The 19,168-nt window shown below is 39.3% G+C and overlaps 1 protein-coding gene across 6 annotated transcripts in view; it reads right to left on the reverse strand.

Moving 5' to 3' along the window:
* The window catches only part of St7 (suppression of tumorigenicity 7), a 259,684-nt gene that overhangs the window by 194,691 nt on the left and 45,825 nt on the right, over positions 1–19,168 (reverse strand). The window contains exon 1 of one of the 6 annotated variants that reach the window (XM_016009499.3): positions 7,273–7,678. The exons of 4 other annotated variants lie outside the window; for them this stretch is intronic. In XM_016009499.3, the coding sequence (XP_015864985.1) occupies positions 7,273–7,294 (22 nt within the window). In that variant the 5' untranslated portion in view covers positions 7,295–7,678. Of the gene's footprint in view, positions 1–7,272; positions 7,679–19,168 lie in introns of those variants that run through there. One more of the 6 variants, XM_016009498.3, reaches the window with a different exon arrangement.

A 19,168-nucleotide genomic window follows, 5' to 3' on the forward strand; every position in this document is an offset into this window, starting at 1 on the left:
TTTCTGCCCATAGCTCCAGGAAGCCCCAAGTCAACAGGCAGGAACCACATTATTCTGGACCTCTGGCTCACATGATCCTTAAAAATGGCTACAGAAATCTGGCCATAACTGCACAAGGGACCTAAGGATGAGAGCCATGAGTGGGGCTTGCTTAACTCAAAGAACAGTGGAAAATGGCAATGCGTACTATTGTAAGCTGCCGTGTTTGGGGATTATTAGATGGTAATAGGGAACTGAATAACCATTATACTAAAATAAGCCCAGCAATGTTCAGGGGAGAAATTGCAGGTTTCTGAGTGAGGCAAGGCTAGGCTGGACCCCCTATGTGTTTTTCCTCAGGTCAGACCCTATCAAAAGCCTTTTCTCAGTCTCAAGTATTGGGTGCGTAGCCGGGGTGGAGGAAGTAGCAAAAGTTACAACAGTAAAGTACTGTGATTTCTCAGTCCATGTATATCCTCAACAGGCTTACTGCTGCCCAAAATGTGTACAAAATCTTGACTCTTAAATACATGCTTAATTTTGAATTATAACAGGAATGCAATTCTATTTTCATGCTGTAGAGAAATTGATGACTAGAGTACCTGATCATAATTACTGCACTTTTAAGAATGGTCATTTAACTTAGAACTGACATAGTAAAGCCATCAATATATGGGAAATTATCAGCACATTTCAGTTTATCTATCCACGATAAATCTGCACTTAGTAATTAATGTCTCCCATGCTATTGCTCTTTCATGTCACCTGGCCTTGCTCTGAAGGGTGACAAGTAAGAGCTGTTCATTGACATATTTCTAGCATACCAGAAATACATGAAAAACACCTCAGCCTAAAACATGTCCTTAAACCCTATGTTAACCCCATTATAATTCAACATATCATATTTCCAATAATCCTATCACCCATAGCAAATCCAGGTATTAAGAACACATGTTAACTAATAAGAGCTTAGTGTATGGTGGTACCTGCCATGCTCTGGGGATGCCTTTTAAGAGACCAATAATGACTAACTCATTAACCCATTGACACTGCTGAGAACCACAATGTGACAAACAGCCCACACATTTTACATCTAAGGGGACATTTCTGGAACCCTGAAGATTCCAACTTTTCCTTATTTGATATATTAAATTACACGTTCATAGGACTACCACACTGATATGGTCAAATTTACATTGATAGAGTATTTTAAATGGCGAACAATCAAACTTAATAGGCTTAAGCCATTTCTGCAAGAGTGTTAGGATCACTTAGTGATGCCATGGGAGTGACCACAGGTAGCAAATACACAGAGTATTCTCCAACCCTGACCCACCTCATCCAGTTCTATGCAAACTCCTCCATCAAAAGTATTCTCCATGAGACTTTCAGTCTTCCTCCCAGTCTGAGGAAGTGATGGCTTCCTCTCTTTTGTTACTCATTCTCACTGCCGCATATTATTTTACAGAGATGTCCTTTGGTAAGCTCCTCCCTGATGCACACATCCTGGCCCTGAAAAGCCAGTTCTCCTAACACTAAAATTTCATTTAATAAGCCACAATTTAAATATACACAGCAAAACCCTGGTAGTATGTGCTACAGACACCATTTTAATGCAGCCAACTGAGAGCCCAGAATGTTTATACTTGGTACTCCTTATCTGTTTTGTCTGCCATTTCTACTTCATGTATTAAATTGCACAATCACTTTTTAATTCACAATTATTTCTATGAGAATACAAATAAGATATAATGAAAATCTTACAATTTACCATTGTAGCATAGCAAATATGACTTCTAACTTATATCACATGTGTATTTTCTAGGTAAAAACAAAAAAGTGACCATACAATTCATATGGTATCCAAACAGTCTCAGATCTCGAGTTTAAAAAACTGACTATATTAATTATAAATGGCTATTATAAATGTTCAAAAATACACATGCCCAGTGACTTTCCTACCTCAGAATCCCTAACAACAGGGACTATTCACATCCTGTGTAATTCCATGGGAATCCTACGGGGAAAGTTCCATATACGGCAATTTCCCTGATGGATTCCCCACAGTTTAGACAGGATATGAATCTGGTCCATTGTAGCAATGAAAACAACAAACCACTGAACACTTGTGTGATTTTTGCTGAACAAACTATAGGCGACCCCTTAGGGAGTCCAACAGTGGGGTGAAAGTCAGAAGCCAATGGATATTCTTATTCTACTTTTAAGCTAGGGAATAAACATGGAAATATCCACAAAAGCAACTTACTCCTGTCTTCCTTTAAAATATGCTCTTGGTTCTAAAGATACAATGTTAACTATCAACAGAGAAAAAACTCAAAAAGAAATCTCACATCAGATCTTGCTGTTAGAATGAAAGCAGACAGAGTAAAGCAAGTCAAAAATGTTGCATGGGCCTTAACATTCCAAGCTCCTACGTGAACTTATCTCAACATAAATCCCCCAAAGCCACATTAGCTTTCATATATCTATATGCTTCAGTTGTCTGTGCACCCTACCTACCTAAAGCCATGCAATAATATTTTTCTCCTACACACATGTTCTAAGTGCAGACTTGGGAGTTTAGTCCAACCCCAGCTAAGCATTTCTACTTTTGCTTTGAGATGAAAGCATCTAAAATCCAATATAGCTCAGGACTAGCAGCGAGATCAATGTCGTAAGAAAGGAAAATAGCTGGTGTTCCTAAATTACCTAGTTACAAACGACAAATACTAAGGAGAAAATAAGTATAGTACTAAAATATCCAACATACTAACAGAAAAAAAAAAACAGTTCTAACAGTTACTGACAATAATCATGTGTTTATATTGAGAAATGGTCCATTTTAAAGGTGATCTGGGACAGCCATAGCCCCTATTCATACTTCAACTTATTCACACATGTTTCAATAAAACAACAGACCCAAGTTCAACCTTACATATAGCCAGCTGTCAAGAAGGTCCCTGGGTGCACATAAAAGAGTGTGACTTGTTTCCTTACCAGATGCACTTCATCCCAGAAGCTTCGTGACCTAACGTTACAGGGTGTATTCATTTGATTATCTCCCATACACCTGCTCCAAATCAAAAGTTTTGAGAATCTCCTTGTTTTCAGTAGCATAACACCATGGTTGCTATTACTCCTAATCTGTCAGTTCCAACTTAATTAATAGATCTATAATTAAAGTAATGGCAACAGGTGAACTTTGGTGCCCATGACAGACGAATTATATGAGTAACATCCCACAGATCTCTCTCATTACCCATTGGGTGATGCAGGCAAATTAAAGAAGGAACTCTGCACAGCCTGTCATCACCTCATCGCGGCTAAGATAGATGGCCAAGTCTCACACTAGTTACTATTTTGTTGGTACTCTGGTGGTTTCCTCCATGCCTCACAAATGCCTTAGTCTAGAATTTCTCTTTGCAAATCTGTAGCAAAATGTGGAAGGGAAGATTCGAGGATGCTGTTTTCCTCAGGGATATCCTATTTCTCAGCAGGTAAGGTACTAATCTAATAAGGCAGGTGCTTTGGGAGACACATTAATGTATCAGGGCACAATTCCCACCACTGCATACCTTAAACAGTCCCTTCATTGGCACCCTTGAGAAATAAAAAAGTTATATACGGGGGGGGGGGGGGGAGCCCAGGCAATACTAATCGAATAATGTGCATTACAGTTAAAACATCTGTTCTTTGAAGAATAACCAGCTTTATGAGGAAGAGTGTGACCAAAGGTCAGCAGTGGAAATAGTTTTCCTCACTCGATAAACAGAAAAGATAAACTGTTTTTCTCCTGTTACCAATTTTCTTTACTTCACAAAAACTGAAATTTTGTTTTCCTCTTAAACAGTTTCCAAGATTTTTTTTTAATTTTGCAGAATTCTACTGATTTTTCTATATAAACTTCATTAAACCAAGTTAAGCACTGCAAATATGCATCTAATTATTGCTTTACTCAATAAAACTTTGTTGATAGCATTTTCTTCTTGTAAATTATTCTGACTCCTACAAAGCATTAGTCCCATTTTTAGACACAAATAATTTCAGTAAAGGAAAAATGTATTAGAATACATCCATATGGTAACAGAGTGACAGGACACCTCAGAGCTATTATCCTTCCCACCTCATCATGATGAGTCTCCTAACACTACAGACAACTTCATGTCAAAGTGAGGCCTAAGGAGAGAATGGTCAGTCAACACAACTACAGGAAATTAACATCCACAAGTCAGAAAGATGAGACAGGATTGTCAGAGACAGAGATGGAACGATGCTGGTGGGCTGGGAAGAGAAGAGTGCTAGCCTGGTGTGGAGGAATACCTAGGCTGAATCACTTACACTGTAAAAAGGCAAAACATTGAATAAAATAAACTATATCATACATTAGTGCAGAGTTAGTAATTATTTCTGCATGGTAATATAAGTCTCTAACTTGTGAGACATTTGCTCTTTCAGGTCAATTTTGTCATTTGATAAGACTATTTACTTTTATTTAGGGGTTGTCTAGGAGGGAGGGTTACTTAAGATAAACAACATCTTGGTGAGATAGAAATATAAAAATGTAGAATGCAGGCACTACAGACACCTGACCTCAAAAATCTAAGACATAAAAATCAACTTAATTATATATTCAACAAGTAAATAATGAAGATGTGTTCCTTTTGTCTTATCTTAAAACACAAGAAGCAAGAAAGAAAATTTAAAAGAGCCATTAACAATGAGTCTGGGAAAACACAAATCAGAACAGTGATTATCACCATTTGATTATCACCATTGGCCGGTGGGGGCGGGGGAGAAGTAATAATGAATGGCAAGACCATAATACTTCCTGAGGAAACAGAAGTGTTCCATATCTCCATCCAGGGAGGGTTCTACCATACAAACATGGGTACAAATGCTTGGAAGCCATAGTAAGACTTATCCATCCTATGATATGTCAATCATACCTCAATTTAAACAACAGTCAATTAAGGAAGGCTGAGAGCAGGAGAAACAGTCTTCCCCAAGGAAGAACATACCCATTGGTTATCCAGTACCAAATGGTCAGCCTTGAAAACATAAACACAAGTAACATTATAGAGACAGAGCAGGTTGTATTTAGGCATTTAAAAATAAATATATACAGAGACATATACATAAATGCATATTAACAACAATTAATAAACAAAAGAGGTCATAAATCTGAAAGAGAGCAAGGAAGGGTATGTATACAGGAAGAGTTGGAGGGAGGAAAAGGAAGGGGGAAATGATGTAAGTATTTTATACTCTAAAAAAAAACAAAGGAAAGAATTTTTAAAATAAAAAATCTGATACAAGTAAGGCACAGCATCCTGAAGTCAAGAATAGACTCCCCCATCTCTGAAGGTGGCTTCTCTTGGTGTTTCTAGGACCTGCCCCCCACTGCAGGCAAGCTGGCTAAAGACTTCCTAAGACAGTTCTGTAAGAACACCGAAGTTGGTCTGGGAGGCTCCTTCCAAACTAATTAAAACTTCAAAGAGTACTACTTCCTGCATGTTCTGAACGTGGAGAATGTTCGGGCCCACAAAACAGCAGCCAAGGTAAAGTAATGCAGGTAAAGAGCTGCAGGCAAAGCAAGCGCTCAGCGTGGACACACTTAGCGCACAGAACCTCCTCATCTGAAAGAAGACAGCCATCTAACCGAAATGCCCACAGGGAGCATGGATACCTGTGGGCTTCTAGTGACAAGCCAGAGATAAGCATTAATCCTCAGTCAAAGCAAAAAGGTTCTCAGTCAAAGCAAAACTGCTAAAACCTGGCATGACAGTGGTCTGTGCGCTGACTAGTACTCAGTTCCGTTCCATAACGGTAGCCATGGAGACCAAAAGCAGTTTTCAAATATACCAGATAGCACATGGGTGAGACTATCAAAAGATAAGGTTTGATGGTGAAAAAAAAAAAAAACTATCTATTTGGAAAAACAGGCCAGACAATGGAAGGGAGCCTGGTATGAGAGTCCAACAATGCATTTCAATTGCCTCTAACAGCACTAATTTCCCTGTAACACACAGTATAAAGATTTCTGTCCTCACCGAGGGTCTTACATCAATTAAATTCCATTACTGAAATGAGAAACTGAAAGATGTTTCTTGGATGACAAGAATTCCAAATGTACCATTAAATGAATTTTAAAATATTTTCAAATTATTAAGAAACATATGTCGAATGGACACTAAATCTCTTATTAGTCTGTCTTGAACTTGATTACAAAATATGGTAGCCCTGGAAATGGGAGGCTTCAGCAATAAAACAACAAAAATGAGCTTTTTTAAAGCCAGTCAAGAAACAAAAGAACTGAGGGTTATTAGCTCTCTGCAAATGCTATTTCTCTACAATAATCAGCAGCTATCCAACAGTCACATGGACGGCTGTGACCAGAAAGTTGGGGTCAAATTACAAATTCATCAGAAATAGATTTCCTCAATGTCCTGCCTTAACCCAGTCCCCTTCTCCCCTGCAAAGCCAGGCCAGTAGGTCAAATCTCTAGACATTCGTAACTGTCACCTTTGCTTACAGATGATGGTGAAATGTTCTGCAGAGCATGTACAACCTCACTGGTACTTTACATCAAACATTAAATGGTTCTCAGCTAGGTTGACTATCACCAATTTTTAAATACCTGGTTAGTGTGTCTACAACTGCTGTCCAGCCCAGCCCAGTGAGCTGGGCCTGCTCTGCACCAAAGCAATTTCATTGTATAAGTTTAAAACATATACAAGGCTGCCATTCTGTGATGTTAGCCAACATATCAAATTTGAAACCATTGTGAAAAAAAGCACTCTGTCTCAAGTAGAAAGCTATTCATTGTTCTTCTTAAACCTACATGTAGTGTCTACCCATGTGTTTTTGTAAAAATATGGAGGAAGATACATAAAGACACCTTTATCTCTCCCTGGATGAAACATGCAAGCCCTTATCTTGCAAACACTGTCATCTCAGAGTCTTCTAGCACCTATTTTAGGGTTTAAGGACATTAGGAGCCTCCAGCAATGGATCAGTGGCAGTCCAGATCCCATCAATTAGCAAGGTCTGAGAGGCTGCCTGCATCCTGTCTTACCTCCTCCCTCTTGGAGGCCTCGTTTTGACCACATTGACAAGCCTGGCTTTAAGAATGAATAATCCACTTCAGGGAAGTCTCTTACCCAAGACCAATTCTTCTGTGATTAGAGGCAAATGCAAATATTATGAACCTGAGGCAGAGTGACATGAACTCAAGCCAGGGCAACCCTGGTAGCACACAATTCTATAGAAGAGAGGTAGGATCCATTTACTTACATGAGGATTCAGTACCAAACATGGCTGGCTCCAGAAGCTGCTTTTTAAAAAAAAATTTAGAAGAAAGGAAAGAAAAGGAAAAAGGAAGTAAGAAAACGTAGGATGTGCATGTGCTCCTGAGAAGGAAGAGATGAGCTGGCTACACAGCAGGGGTCATGAAGCCAGACAATGCAGTCCGAGCTATGTCCAGCTGCCAGATTCTCCTCCAAGGGCTTCAGCTTTCTCTCGAGAGGGGAAAGCAAGGTCTCCTACACCATCCCAAAGCGAAGAGCTGCTTTTCAAAATCCACAAGGCAAAGAAAGGCCCACGCGGCTGTTGCGGGATGCAGTGAGGAGGGCTAGGTAGCGCAGGGCAGGTCTGCGAGCAGCAGCGCGGATACTGCAATCCTCAGCCCCGCTGGAGCAGTAAGACAATAGCAGGGCTTATGCATACGCCGGATGACGTCAGGGACACTGCACGGACGGACCGCGGCTGCTTGAACCAGAGGCTCCAGGGTTTCAGAGGAGCAGCGCGATTCAAAAGGGAATTCCTTTGTCATAAAATGCAGAAGACCAAAAACCACAAGCACATGCCCACTCCTGAAGAGCTCTTCATCCAGAGATGCCACTCAGCAAGGGACCTCAGAGAAATTTAAACACTGTCCTTCTACCAACTAACCACAAAGATAGGCGGATCAGGGATGCTGGTTCATTACAGCAAATAAAGCTTTGCAGCAGAATTAACGAGTATCAGAAATGAGAAAAATAATCTGCATGTAAATGTAATTACAGAAGTGTTCAAGACTATGTTCTCTAAATTATGGTAGGTTGACATCAAAGGATGTATATTAATCACAAATAGATGAGACGCATGCTACATACCTCTGGAGCACCTAAGTGCACATGACTGTGTTAGTGAAATAATAGTGTAAGTGGTTGGCACACAACCTCAAATAGAAGAGGTTGCACCTTTACTTATTGGCAAATATTATTCAAATATGGAAACCACAGATTTGTGTGCACATATTTCTCCCCTTATTCCTTCTGCCTTATTTTAAATTTTACCTTTTGAAAATTTCTGTCATTTTCAGAGTAACTCGGGCATTTTAAGGCTGTGTGAAATACCTGTGTACACTTATGGATGAATGGGCATTTATGACTAACATATTTCTTTTTAATCTACACAAACAAAAATAATTGAAAATAATACCAATATGCTTCTCGACTCACTGAGCAAATAAAAGTCTTCCTGTATTATCTGATTTTACTCCTCTAAATCTGATTTTTAAAACACATGTTAAAAGTATGTGGACTTTCCTTAGAGTGCCTACTCAACACAAGTAAAGACAGAAGTTTCTTTCCATGTTTTAAAAATCCTCAACTGTACAAAAAAAGTATTGTGTGCATAATGCAACACATTAAAAGTCATATACAGAAGGAAGTTCAAGAGTTCAAGACTCCCCTCCACCCATTCTCAACATCCACACCTTTTTCAATAATTTCTTTTGTTTACAAAGAACTGTCTTAATATGGATACAGCTTTTAAACATTAAATTTATGACAGGAATGAGGAACTGAAAATTACCACCCAAAAATAGCATTCGTAGTTCCTCTGGTTATTAGATGTAGACGGGCCTCATCATCTTAGCTGCTTGCATAATAGTTCATTGTATTCACTGTACAGTTTACTCAAGGTAAAGTAGCTTAGCATACTGAAAACACGGAACCAACATGCATAGTGAGGGTGAACAAAGCTGGGGTGCAGGAAAGAATATCAATATATAATGTTCATTTGTTTACTGTGTGTCGGGCACTACATGGGACTTTACATGCACTCATGCATTTAATCTTTCTGACTCCATGAAGAGATAATGCTGGTGCCTCCATCTGAAAGTTAACCTGCCAAGGTGGTGTAAGCAGTAAGCATTATGCTGACCTTCAAATCCAGAGCAAAGCCGCTAACCTAACGACTGCAACACCTCTTGCAAAATGAACTAACAGTTGTCAAAATTATAGAGCATTTTAAAAGCTCAAATGAAAGGAAGGGAAAACAAATGAATAGAAAAGGTAGATAGAGATTTTTTAAAGTCACCAAAGAAAACTGAAAAATTACAGAAGCACTAAAAATTTCAGTATCAATTAAACTGTAAATATATAATAATGTCCCCCTCCAAAAAAAGCTGTCAAGCCACAGCCAAGGGTAAGTATTAATAATGTTGAGATGTATCTCAGCAAGTGGCAATGAGTAATAAAGTTGTGAAACCTTAAAATAAAAGGTTATCTTATGTGAGCAATGTATTTAGTTGCTTACTTTTACCTTGGGAAAGATCTACTTCCACAAGTACTCGTATACTTGTATACAAGATCTCGTATATGAAGTCACTCAAATAATGGATGGATTTGGTATAAAAAAAAATTAGAGAAAGTAGAAAAGAAGGTGATCCCCTGAGGATGAGAAACTTGTCAACAGAGGCCATGATGATCTATATGCAACGACTACTTTACCAACTGCCTAGCTCCTTGTTTGAGCTCATACATGACTGAATGCACATATCACAAATGAGTATCTCTTTTTGGCACAGGGTCATAGAAATTGTTTGAGCTCATACCTGACTGAATGCACATATCACAGATCAGTATCTCTTTTTGGCACAGGGTTATAGGAATTAGGTTAAAGGTTATAATGTTTTTCAAGAAATTTTCTTTTTAGATAATCTTAGGGGCACCAGTCTGCTAAAAACTTTAGGCATCTAACATATCAACAACATTGGACAGAATTCACACCACATGACTCATGTGACCTAGAGGATGGGGGGAGGGGTTCTAAATACTTTAGAAAGTGTAAGTGCTGTTCACTGAGTACTCCTCACTGACAAAAAGCATTTCAGAAGTTCATTTGCTCAAATTATCTCCTCTTGTACACTCAGAGAATAAGCCCAAATTTCAATGTGTTGCCTAAAGAAAATGTAAAGGAAGCAAAACTGATTTGAAGTTCCTAAACTCTCTCTCTCCTGCTCCCCGCACCCCGCCAGAAACAAAAGGCCACAAAAATAGATTTTCAAAACCAAAAGTAATCTTTGAATTCATTTTGTCTAATTATTAACACCTGATACCCTACCCTTCCACTCACAAACACAGGATTGCTAATGTCAGGATAAAGTTAGCAGTGAGGGCCAGCAAGATGACTAGTTGATAAAGAATTTTCTGCACAAGCCTGAGGGCCTGAGTGAGTTCAATCTTAGAAGCCGTGTAAAGGTGGAAAAAGAGAACCAGGTCCACAAACTTGACCTCTGAATTCCACGTGAATATCATGGCACATGTTCCCACACTCACAGAGAGCACAAGTACATGTCATAGTAACAACAAGAAAAATTTTAATTTAGTTTTTTTAATTAGAGATCTGATTTATAAGTAAATTGAAATTAACAATGAGAGAAAATGCTAATAGTCCAAATAATTTTTTGTTCAAAATAATCATCATAAGGGGCTGAGGGGATGGTCCAGTGGTTAAAGCAATCTGTTGAGCTACTACTCATATCTGGAAGCTCCTGGTCCAATCCAGAGACACCCCACTTCAATGAACACAATGGAGAGTGACTGAAGAAGACTCCTACATCTACCTTGGACCTTCACATGCATACACAGGCAAAAATGAACATGCACACCACAACCACATACATATAAAAAAAGAAGGAAATATTATAAAATTGGAAACATTCTGGTAAATACAACTGAAATTTTTAAATTAATTATTCTATTATTAATTATTTAACACTGTGTGAGAGCACATGATGGAGGGGCACAAGCCACAGTGCACATGTGAAGGTCAGAAAATCTTGGTGAAATTGGCACTCTCCTACCTACCTGTGGATTCCAGAGACCAAACGTGGGTTGCCAGGCTTGAATGGCGTGTGCTTTCACCTGCTGCGCCAGTAACGGAAGTCAGAAAGCACTTTTAAAAGGAACCTCGTGTACACATTTATTTCCTCTTTCCTGAGAGCCTGCTGCTTTACTCGATGGGCACAGCATGAACTAATACCTTTCTCCCTAGAGCTGACTCTAATCCTAGTTGATGGGACAGAGACGCAGATATGCAGTGTATAAGCATGTGTATAAATTATGAAGATAGACAGGCAGGAATTGGAGGAAATGGGATGAAAGGCAGTGCATTTTAGCAACATTTCCAGGTGGGTCCTGAAAAGGTGACATTTCAATGGTGATTTGAAACAGAAGGGTGAAGCCTTATGAAAAGCATGGAACCATGTGGAAGACATGGCAAGTCCAGAAGCAGGAGTCATGTGGTCCCTTAAATGTTTTTTTTTTTTCCAGCAGATCTATTATTAAATCACCAAGTATTAGTTTTCTATTGGAAGCTATCCTTTTGGGTGCTCTACAAGTGTGATTTAGGAGGAGAGGGGTCACACTGAACTGTGCTGATGGCACAATGCAGCCTCTATTCCTACAGGAAATTACTGGCTGTCCAGAGCCTGAAAACATGACCTGCTCTCTTCAAATGTAGTGAACTAAATGCACCCATGTTTGAAAATGAGTAAAGTAAAACAATAATGGAAGACAATATTTAAAATAGCTTCCTTCTATGTCAGATAAATTTAATGAATGCATTCATTAATATGACAGAACTTAAACCATATATTGTTTCAAATATTTAAACTGTTATATCTTAATTTCCACCTTTCCCTCCTTTTAAAGTTTTTCTTAGTATCTCCCTTGATATCTACTTGTTAAAAAAAAACCTATCTTAAAAAATCAATTATGCAAATATAAAGCATTACTCAAAAACAACAGAGAAGTATATTAATGGCAATATAAAGGCAACTAAAAATGAAAGACTTAGGACTTCTAGTATGGGGAAGGAGGTACAGTTTTATTACTGAAAGCATACTCAGGTGGGCAAGATGGTTCAGCAGGAAAACCATTGGCCATCAAGCCTAATGACCTTCATTCCATGCCCAGAACCTATGTGAAGTGAAATAAGAATCAACACCATACAGTTGTCCTCTGATCGCATGTGACTGTAGGGACATGCACACCTGCAATCACACAAATACACATCACACACACACACACACACACACACACACACACACACACATTTCCATAATAACAATAAAGTTTTCAAAAGTTTAAAGCATGCTTAAAGGAAGGTTGTCTGTTAAAATGTTAGAAAGTTGGCTGTTTTCCATTGAGCTATGAGGTATGCTCCTTCCTGTTTCAATGCAATATGCTACAGAGAGAGAATCTTCTAAAATCTAGGTAAAATTTAGTGTCCCAAATAAACTTAGGCTATATTTTAGATTTTCTCTAAAGCAAGTACAAGTACATCTCGTGTGCTGTGTGTGTGTGTGTGTGTGTGTGTGTGTGTGTGTGTGTGTGTGCTGTGTGTGTGTGTATGTGTGTGTGTGTTTTTTCCTACCACTAGTATATCAAGACTTTTGTTCCACAACTGTGTATAAATGTTATTTTCTGTATGGCATAACCTGCACTCAAATGCTTGACTTTAAACTTTTGGCCCAGAGAAAAGAAACGTGAGTTCATTGTGGGTTGCAGTTTAAGTCTCTATGAATATGACTCAAACTGATCCAGAAGAGACAAGGGGGTATGTCCGAGAAACTCCATTGCATGCTTATTTGAAATTAGTCACAATGTATATACCTAATTCACACATATTTAAGGAATAAACTGCTGTATACTTTTAAGCTTACATAATGCAACACACTTTTAAAAGAGCAAATTTAACTATTGTCTTTAAAGTGATTCTATTTAGTCAGAATCTATTCTAAATGTCATTTCACCTGTATATTCCACAATGAAGATTTCTCAAAGCATAACTCTATCACCACAGAACCAAACCGCTCCCTGAAACGGAGCATGCCCGGAGGAAGCCTGCCTTGTGCTGCTCACACACACTTCTGCTTATCTCAACTCAGCAGGAACCGCTGTGGTCCTGCTGCCCTGTGACTGTTGCTGTGGAGTCATCTTTAGAAAAGTCTCTCCAATTCCCATTTGTTTCCCGTCATTTTAGGTTAAAATCGGGGGTTAGGGGAGTGGGGGTAACTCTCTAATTTCTCTAAGTGAAATTAAAAAAAAATACAGGCTATCGATTATGTGCCCTAGTTCTCAGTGCTATGAAGTCACACACTGAAAGGAGTCAGTGTTCAAGCATCTGTCTGGTCACTGTGTTCAGTCATTTCATGGTATGTATATACAATTGATCCATTTAAACACTATTGTAGTGGGTAGCCATTCCAGCTTGGATCTGGAAGTTCCAACCCCCATTGAGACTCTGGCAACTGTCACGCCTACGAGGCGGGGCCAGGGGAGGCACCGGGAGACCCGAGAGCTGGATGGGCCAGCGCTCTCTCGGTGCCGGGACCCTGAACTGTAGAGATGGATCGAGCAAAGCTCCAGAGAACACCGCTGGACTGCAATACACCTTCCCCAGACCCTGCGACCTACCTATTACTTAATTTGTGAGTTACGCCATTAAATCAATATCCTTTTAACTACGTGGAGTGGCCAAAATAATTTCTCCAATATCTGGAACCCCACGTTGGGTGCCATTTGTAGCTAGAGAGACACTGCAGCCACCGCCAGGACAAGCAGCATGTAAAGACACCAGTAAGCCACCAGCCATGTGGCAAGGTATAGATTTATAGAAATGGATTAATTTAAGCTATAAGAACAGTTAGCAAGAAGCCTGCCACAGCCATACGGTTTGTAAGCAATATAAGTCTCTGTGTTTACTTGGTTGGGTCTGAGCGGCTGTGGGACTGGCGGGTAAGAGAGATTTGTCCTGACTGTGGGCAAGGCAGGAAAGCTCTAGCTACACACTATCTTGACAAAAACCTAGTAGACCTAATAAAGGTGATAAAGCAATCATTGAAGCAGATCTAGAACCTAAGACCACTAACTCATTTGCCCAAGTCCTGAAATAGTTTTCACCTGGTAAGGCATGCGCTCATTACCAAGACAGCTCTGTCTGGTGTGGTCTTTAATGTCACATTGGCAAGCACTGTGAGCCATCTTTTCCTTCACTGCCAATTGACGACTTTTTAAAAATGTTTTTCAAAACAGGGTCTCTCTGTGTAGCTCTAGCTATCCTGGAACTTGCTTTGTAGACCAGGCTAGCCTCGAACTCAGAGATCCACCTACCTTTGCCTCCCAAATGCTGGTAAGAAAGGTGTGTGCCACCACCCCCTGGCCCTCCACTGCCAGTTGTTATGATCTAGAGTATATGGCTACTCTATCTTGATAGCATTGTTTACCTTTCCTAATGATAAGACAAAAAAAATATATTTTTCCACAATTTTCCTTCCTTTTCCAAGTAACTTGAACATCTGCCTATTTACAATTTAGGGTTATCAAATAAATACCAAAATTTCAGCTATTTGCTTTGTTTTGTTTTTTGAGACAGGGTCTCACAATGGAGCCTTGACTGGCCTCAAACTTGCAATGTATAGACTAGGCTGGCCTTGAACTCACAGAGATCCACCTACCTGTGCCTCAGAAGTGCTGGGATTATAAAATTGCAGCTACTTTGAAGAAAATATGGCACTGATTGCTAAGACAATGTTGTAAGAGCCAGAGGTGGTGGAGACTGTGAGGAATCTATCTTCTGGGCACAGCAGGGCGAATTTACAGTGTCTACAACAGCATGCATTAGTGCAAGCCCAAGCCAGACCACGGTGACAGAGCAGGCACCGAGGAAGGCGCTCCCCTCTCCCTCCATGACTTTCTTCCATGGAGCGGTTCTACCACAGGAGCCCTGGCTCTCTCCTTCCCCCAGAGGAAAAGGAACACAGCTTCCACTTCTCTGTTCCCTCTTCAACCCCAAAACCATAGCTTTACCACAATAGCTTACATTTCTAACCCATACAGTAACTCACTTTCTAATTAAAGGTTTGAAAGCCCCAGGATCGGACTATAACCATTGACCCTCTTTTCCACATTGTAGAAATGATAATATAGGGTTTCCCTCCATTATCCACAACTCAGTTCTTACCCTCCTTACCACATGTCACAGCTAAGCCTTAGATTATACCTCATCCCAGCTTCCTTTTGCTGATGCATCAAGAGCAAACTTTACCTAAGAGGTCTCCCCTCACCACTCTGGCAGTTTTAAGTAGCACACTCTAGTCTGCAAACAGTCTCAGCATTCCCTTTCATCTTTTGGCATTTCCAACTTAGCTTTGCTTACTGAGCACCTTGGGCTCACATCCAAGTGTGAGGAAACTCCACTTCAAGGGGTCTGTGGCTGAAGCAGATTCCTCTGGACTGAACCCAACTCCTATTAGCAAGCTCCACCCACACACCTCACCTCACCACCAGACAGTACAAGAGCCCTACGGAATGAGTGAGTAAGCAGTGTCCTGCGGCTCGGACTAGTGCTGTCCCTTCACCAAGGCACAGGACACAATTATGAACGGATGCATGCATGAACCTAAGAGATCTGCTTTACAAACTTCCAATCTAAGGACTCTTCCTAAATGGACAGCACCTACTCCTAGGCTTTCAAAAAACGGCGGCAGCATTCAAAGCTTTCAATGGCTGCCAGGCACAGGCTTCTTTTGTAGGAGCAAGGGCCTCTCTTCTTCCATGGACCTCAAGGAACCTGACACTTCATGACCAGAATAGGAAGGAGGGGGTTAGCTTTAAAAGACTTAGAGTAAAACATCCTGACCATTAATGCTTTCCTCTATTAGAAGATGGGTGGGGGGATATTTTAAGTATTGAAGGTTAATCGACAAAAAGGATACACATTAATTAATCTTAACATAACGAATGACAAACATAACTAAAGTTATTAAAATACTACTGAAGTATGAATTAAGATTTTTCTCTTTACAAACATGGACCCAATCACATTATATACATTTGAATCAACGCTCTGCTGTGAAGACCAGACTCCAATTGCAGGTTTCTACAACAAACGGGGGTAACGTGTAGTGTAAGATACATCCTTCTGTAGAACAACTTCATCAGGTAAACCACAACCCTTCCTGTGAGGTTTTGGTCTGTTCACCTGGTTCTGAGAAGGAACCACAAGCAAATAAGCAGATGAAGTCAGGAAAATAGTCATGAATGAGCTGCTATCGGCTCTTCTGGAGAGGAGAAAATAGAGAAACTCTTCAAGAAAATTTGGTAGAATTCAGCTAGCATCCCAGGTGAGCAAATGAGGTTAAAAAGTTCATGGCTCTCCAATATATACATTATTCTTACTGTTTTATAATGGGTTTGCAAAGTCTTTCTATACAAGGCCATGTAGTAAATATTTCAGATATTACAACACTTTTTCAGTATCTATCACAACTGAACTGCGATTTTAATACAAAAGTTCATATCAACATTATAAATAAATAAAAGTAGCTGTGTTCTGGTGAAACTGTATAGACTCTGAACAAAATTTCTTATTATCATCACATATCACAAAATATTATCCTTTTGAAATTTTAATTTTAGAAAATAGTTTGCAGACCACACAAAAACAAGCCTGTGTTCTACATGCTCTTCTGTTGATTTGAACATTGATTTGAACATTCTCTGGAAGAAATCTCTACCACTGACAAGAGGAATGGACTCCATTGGCGACTGTCTCAGGAATGGGGCGGGGAACTCATAGAAATGTTGACCCCAGTCCCCTGCATTGCCAAAGACACCATGAGAGAATGCATATCAGATCTCGTGCAGGCTGAACAGCCCAGAGGAGGAGGACGGAGGTGCTCGGAGCACATTCAGCAGTGCAAACATGCACCCCTAACGGAAAAGTCCACACCTGACCTCATGCAACACATTTCAGCCAAAGTACGAACACACTAAACGTATTGTTTTAAATTGCTCTCAAACCATGGATATAAAGTATCCATGAATCGTAAATAAATTTTATGTCTACACGTGGGCCTCACCCCAAAGATATCTCACTATGCATACACAATATTCCAAAATCTGAAGAAACATCATATCTGAAACAGTTTTGGTCCTGAACATTTCAAATAAAGGATGCTCGACCTATAGAAAAGGAAATGATATATATATATATATATATATATATGATAATATATACTGATATTGATACTGATATTGAATAACATCTGTAACACATTTTTGAAACAGACAAATAATTCACAAAGAAATAGGAATAAAGTAGATTTGCAGCATTTTAAAAACAACACACAGACAAAAAAAGATAGAAGGAAAATTCTGATATGTGCTCTAACACAGATGAACCTTGAAAACAACATGATACATAAGAAAACAAGTCACAGGGAGCAAATACTGATGGCTTCACCTACAGGTGGTACATAAAGTAGAGACAAAAATTAGAGGCTGAAGGAGAGAGAGGTGGAGATTAACTGTTTAATGGATACGGAATTTCAGTTTTGTAAATTAAAAATTGGTTGAGCCGGGCGGTGGTGGCTCACCCTTTAATCCCAGCACTCGGGAGGCAGAGGCAAGTGGATCTCTGTGAGTTTGAGGTCAGCCTGGGCTACAGAGTGAGATCCTGGAAAGGCACCAAAGCTATACAGAGAAACCCTGTCTCAAAAAACCAAAAACCAAAAACAAACAAAAAAATGATTGAACAATGTAAATATCCTACTACTGAACTGCACCCTTGATGACTACAAAGGTAAACTGTAGGGCGTGTGTATTTCACCACAGTTAACTTTTTACAACAAAATATTTTTAAAATAAAGTTAACTTTTAAAATGCAAAGCAGCTAGCTAATGCCACCGGTAGACTCAATGACAGCTTCTGCTTTCTGGTTACACACCTCTTCACTGTTGCCAAAGGAATACAGCCACGGTGAAAGCCGTTCTGTCCGGGTTTTTTAAGGGCCCTTTCATTGTAGATGTCATGTCAGCCTACGAAATGTGCAATCCAGGAGCTAAGGGACCAATTCATCTTGAAATAATATATTAAGACAAAATTTCATAACCATAAACTATATATAATTAGAGACAGAAAAAAATAGCTAAATAATTATAAAGCTTGTAAAACTTAATTGTATTTCTGTTTTAATTTTGCTAATATTTATTCTACATGACAGTTAATTGGAGGCATGTATATTTTAATTATAAATAGACATTATAAATTATAAAGAATACAAATTGTATTGTTTAATCTTATGCTCAGCAATGTTCCTTAAAGGATAAATGGACAAGCTTGAGTAGTTGACCACTTCCTGAGTCCCAGGAAATCTAATCGTCTCAAATAGGTGAGCATGTTTTGCTGACATCGACTGACAGTGGTATTCCTAAAACACAAGGACAATATGTAGGAAAGAACAGAGTGGCACACCTGTGACAACTGCCCTCCTTTGGAAGCTTGACTAATTCTGCCAAGTTACATTGATTCTACTCATAATCATACTAGGCAAAGGGCATAAGATGGACAGTGAAGGTATTACATTTAGAGAAAGATCTCCTTTAGGATCCTTCTTTAGGCAACGCTGACTCCATTGCACAGATCTGAGCTAAGTTGCTGTTGAGTTCCCATGGAAATACCATTAAAGGCATGACTTTATGGATGGGAACATGGCAGGAGCTGTTATCATTTACTAATTATTATTATACAGCTACTATCACTGACTTCCTTTTTCAATAGTAAAATAGCTCTAAAACATTTGACTCATGATCTATGTAGTTTATAGCTCTCAGACAAATGCATAGCCTTTGAGTGTGAACGTGACTAATTAAAGAGGTCTCCCCTTCCACTGAAATATTCTTACATATGAAATTTCTCAATTCAACTCAGATTTCTTTCCCAAGTCCTTCTTTCCCTTTTTATTCTTATCAGAAACATGTTCTCCATACTTTTCATGAGCATACTTGATTTTTAAATTAGTGTATGAGAACTGAGCTGCCTTCCGTATCTTAAAACAGTGTTCCACCATGTTAGTC

Source organism: Peromyscus maniculatus, chromosome 3 (assembly GCF_049852395.1).
Source record: "Peromyscus maniculatus bairdii isolate BWxNUB_F1_BW_parent chromosome 3, HU_Pman_BW_mat_3.1, whole genome shotgun sequence".
NCBI lineage: Eukaryota > Metazoa > Chordata > Mammalia > Rodentia > Cricetidae > Peromyscus > Peromyscus maniculatus.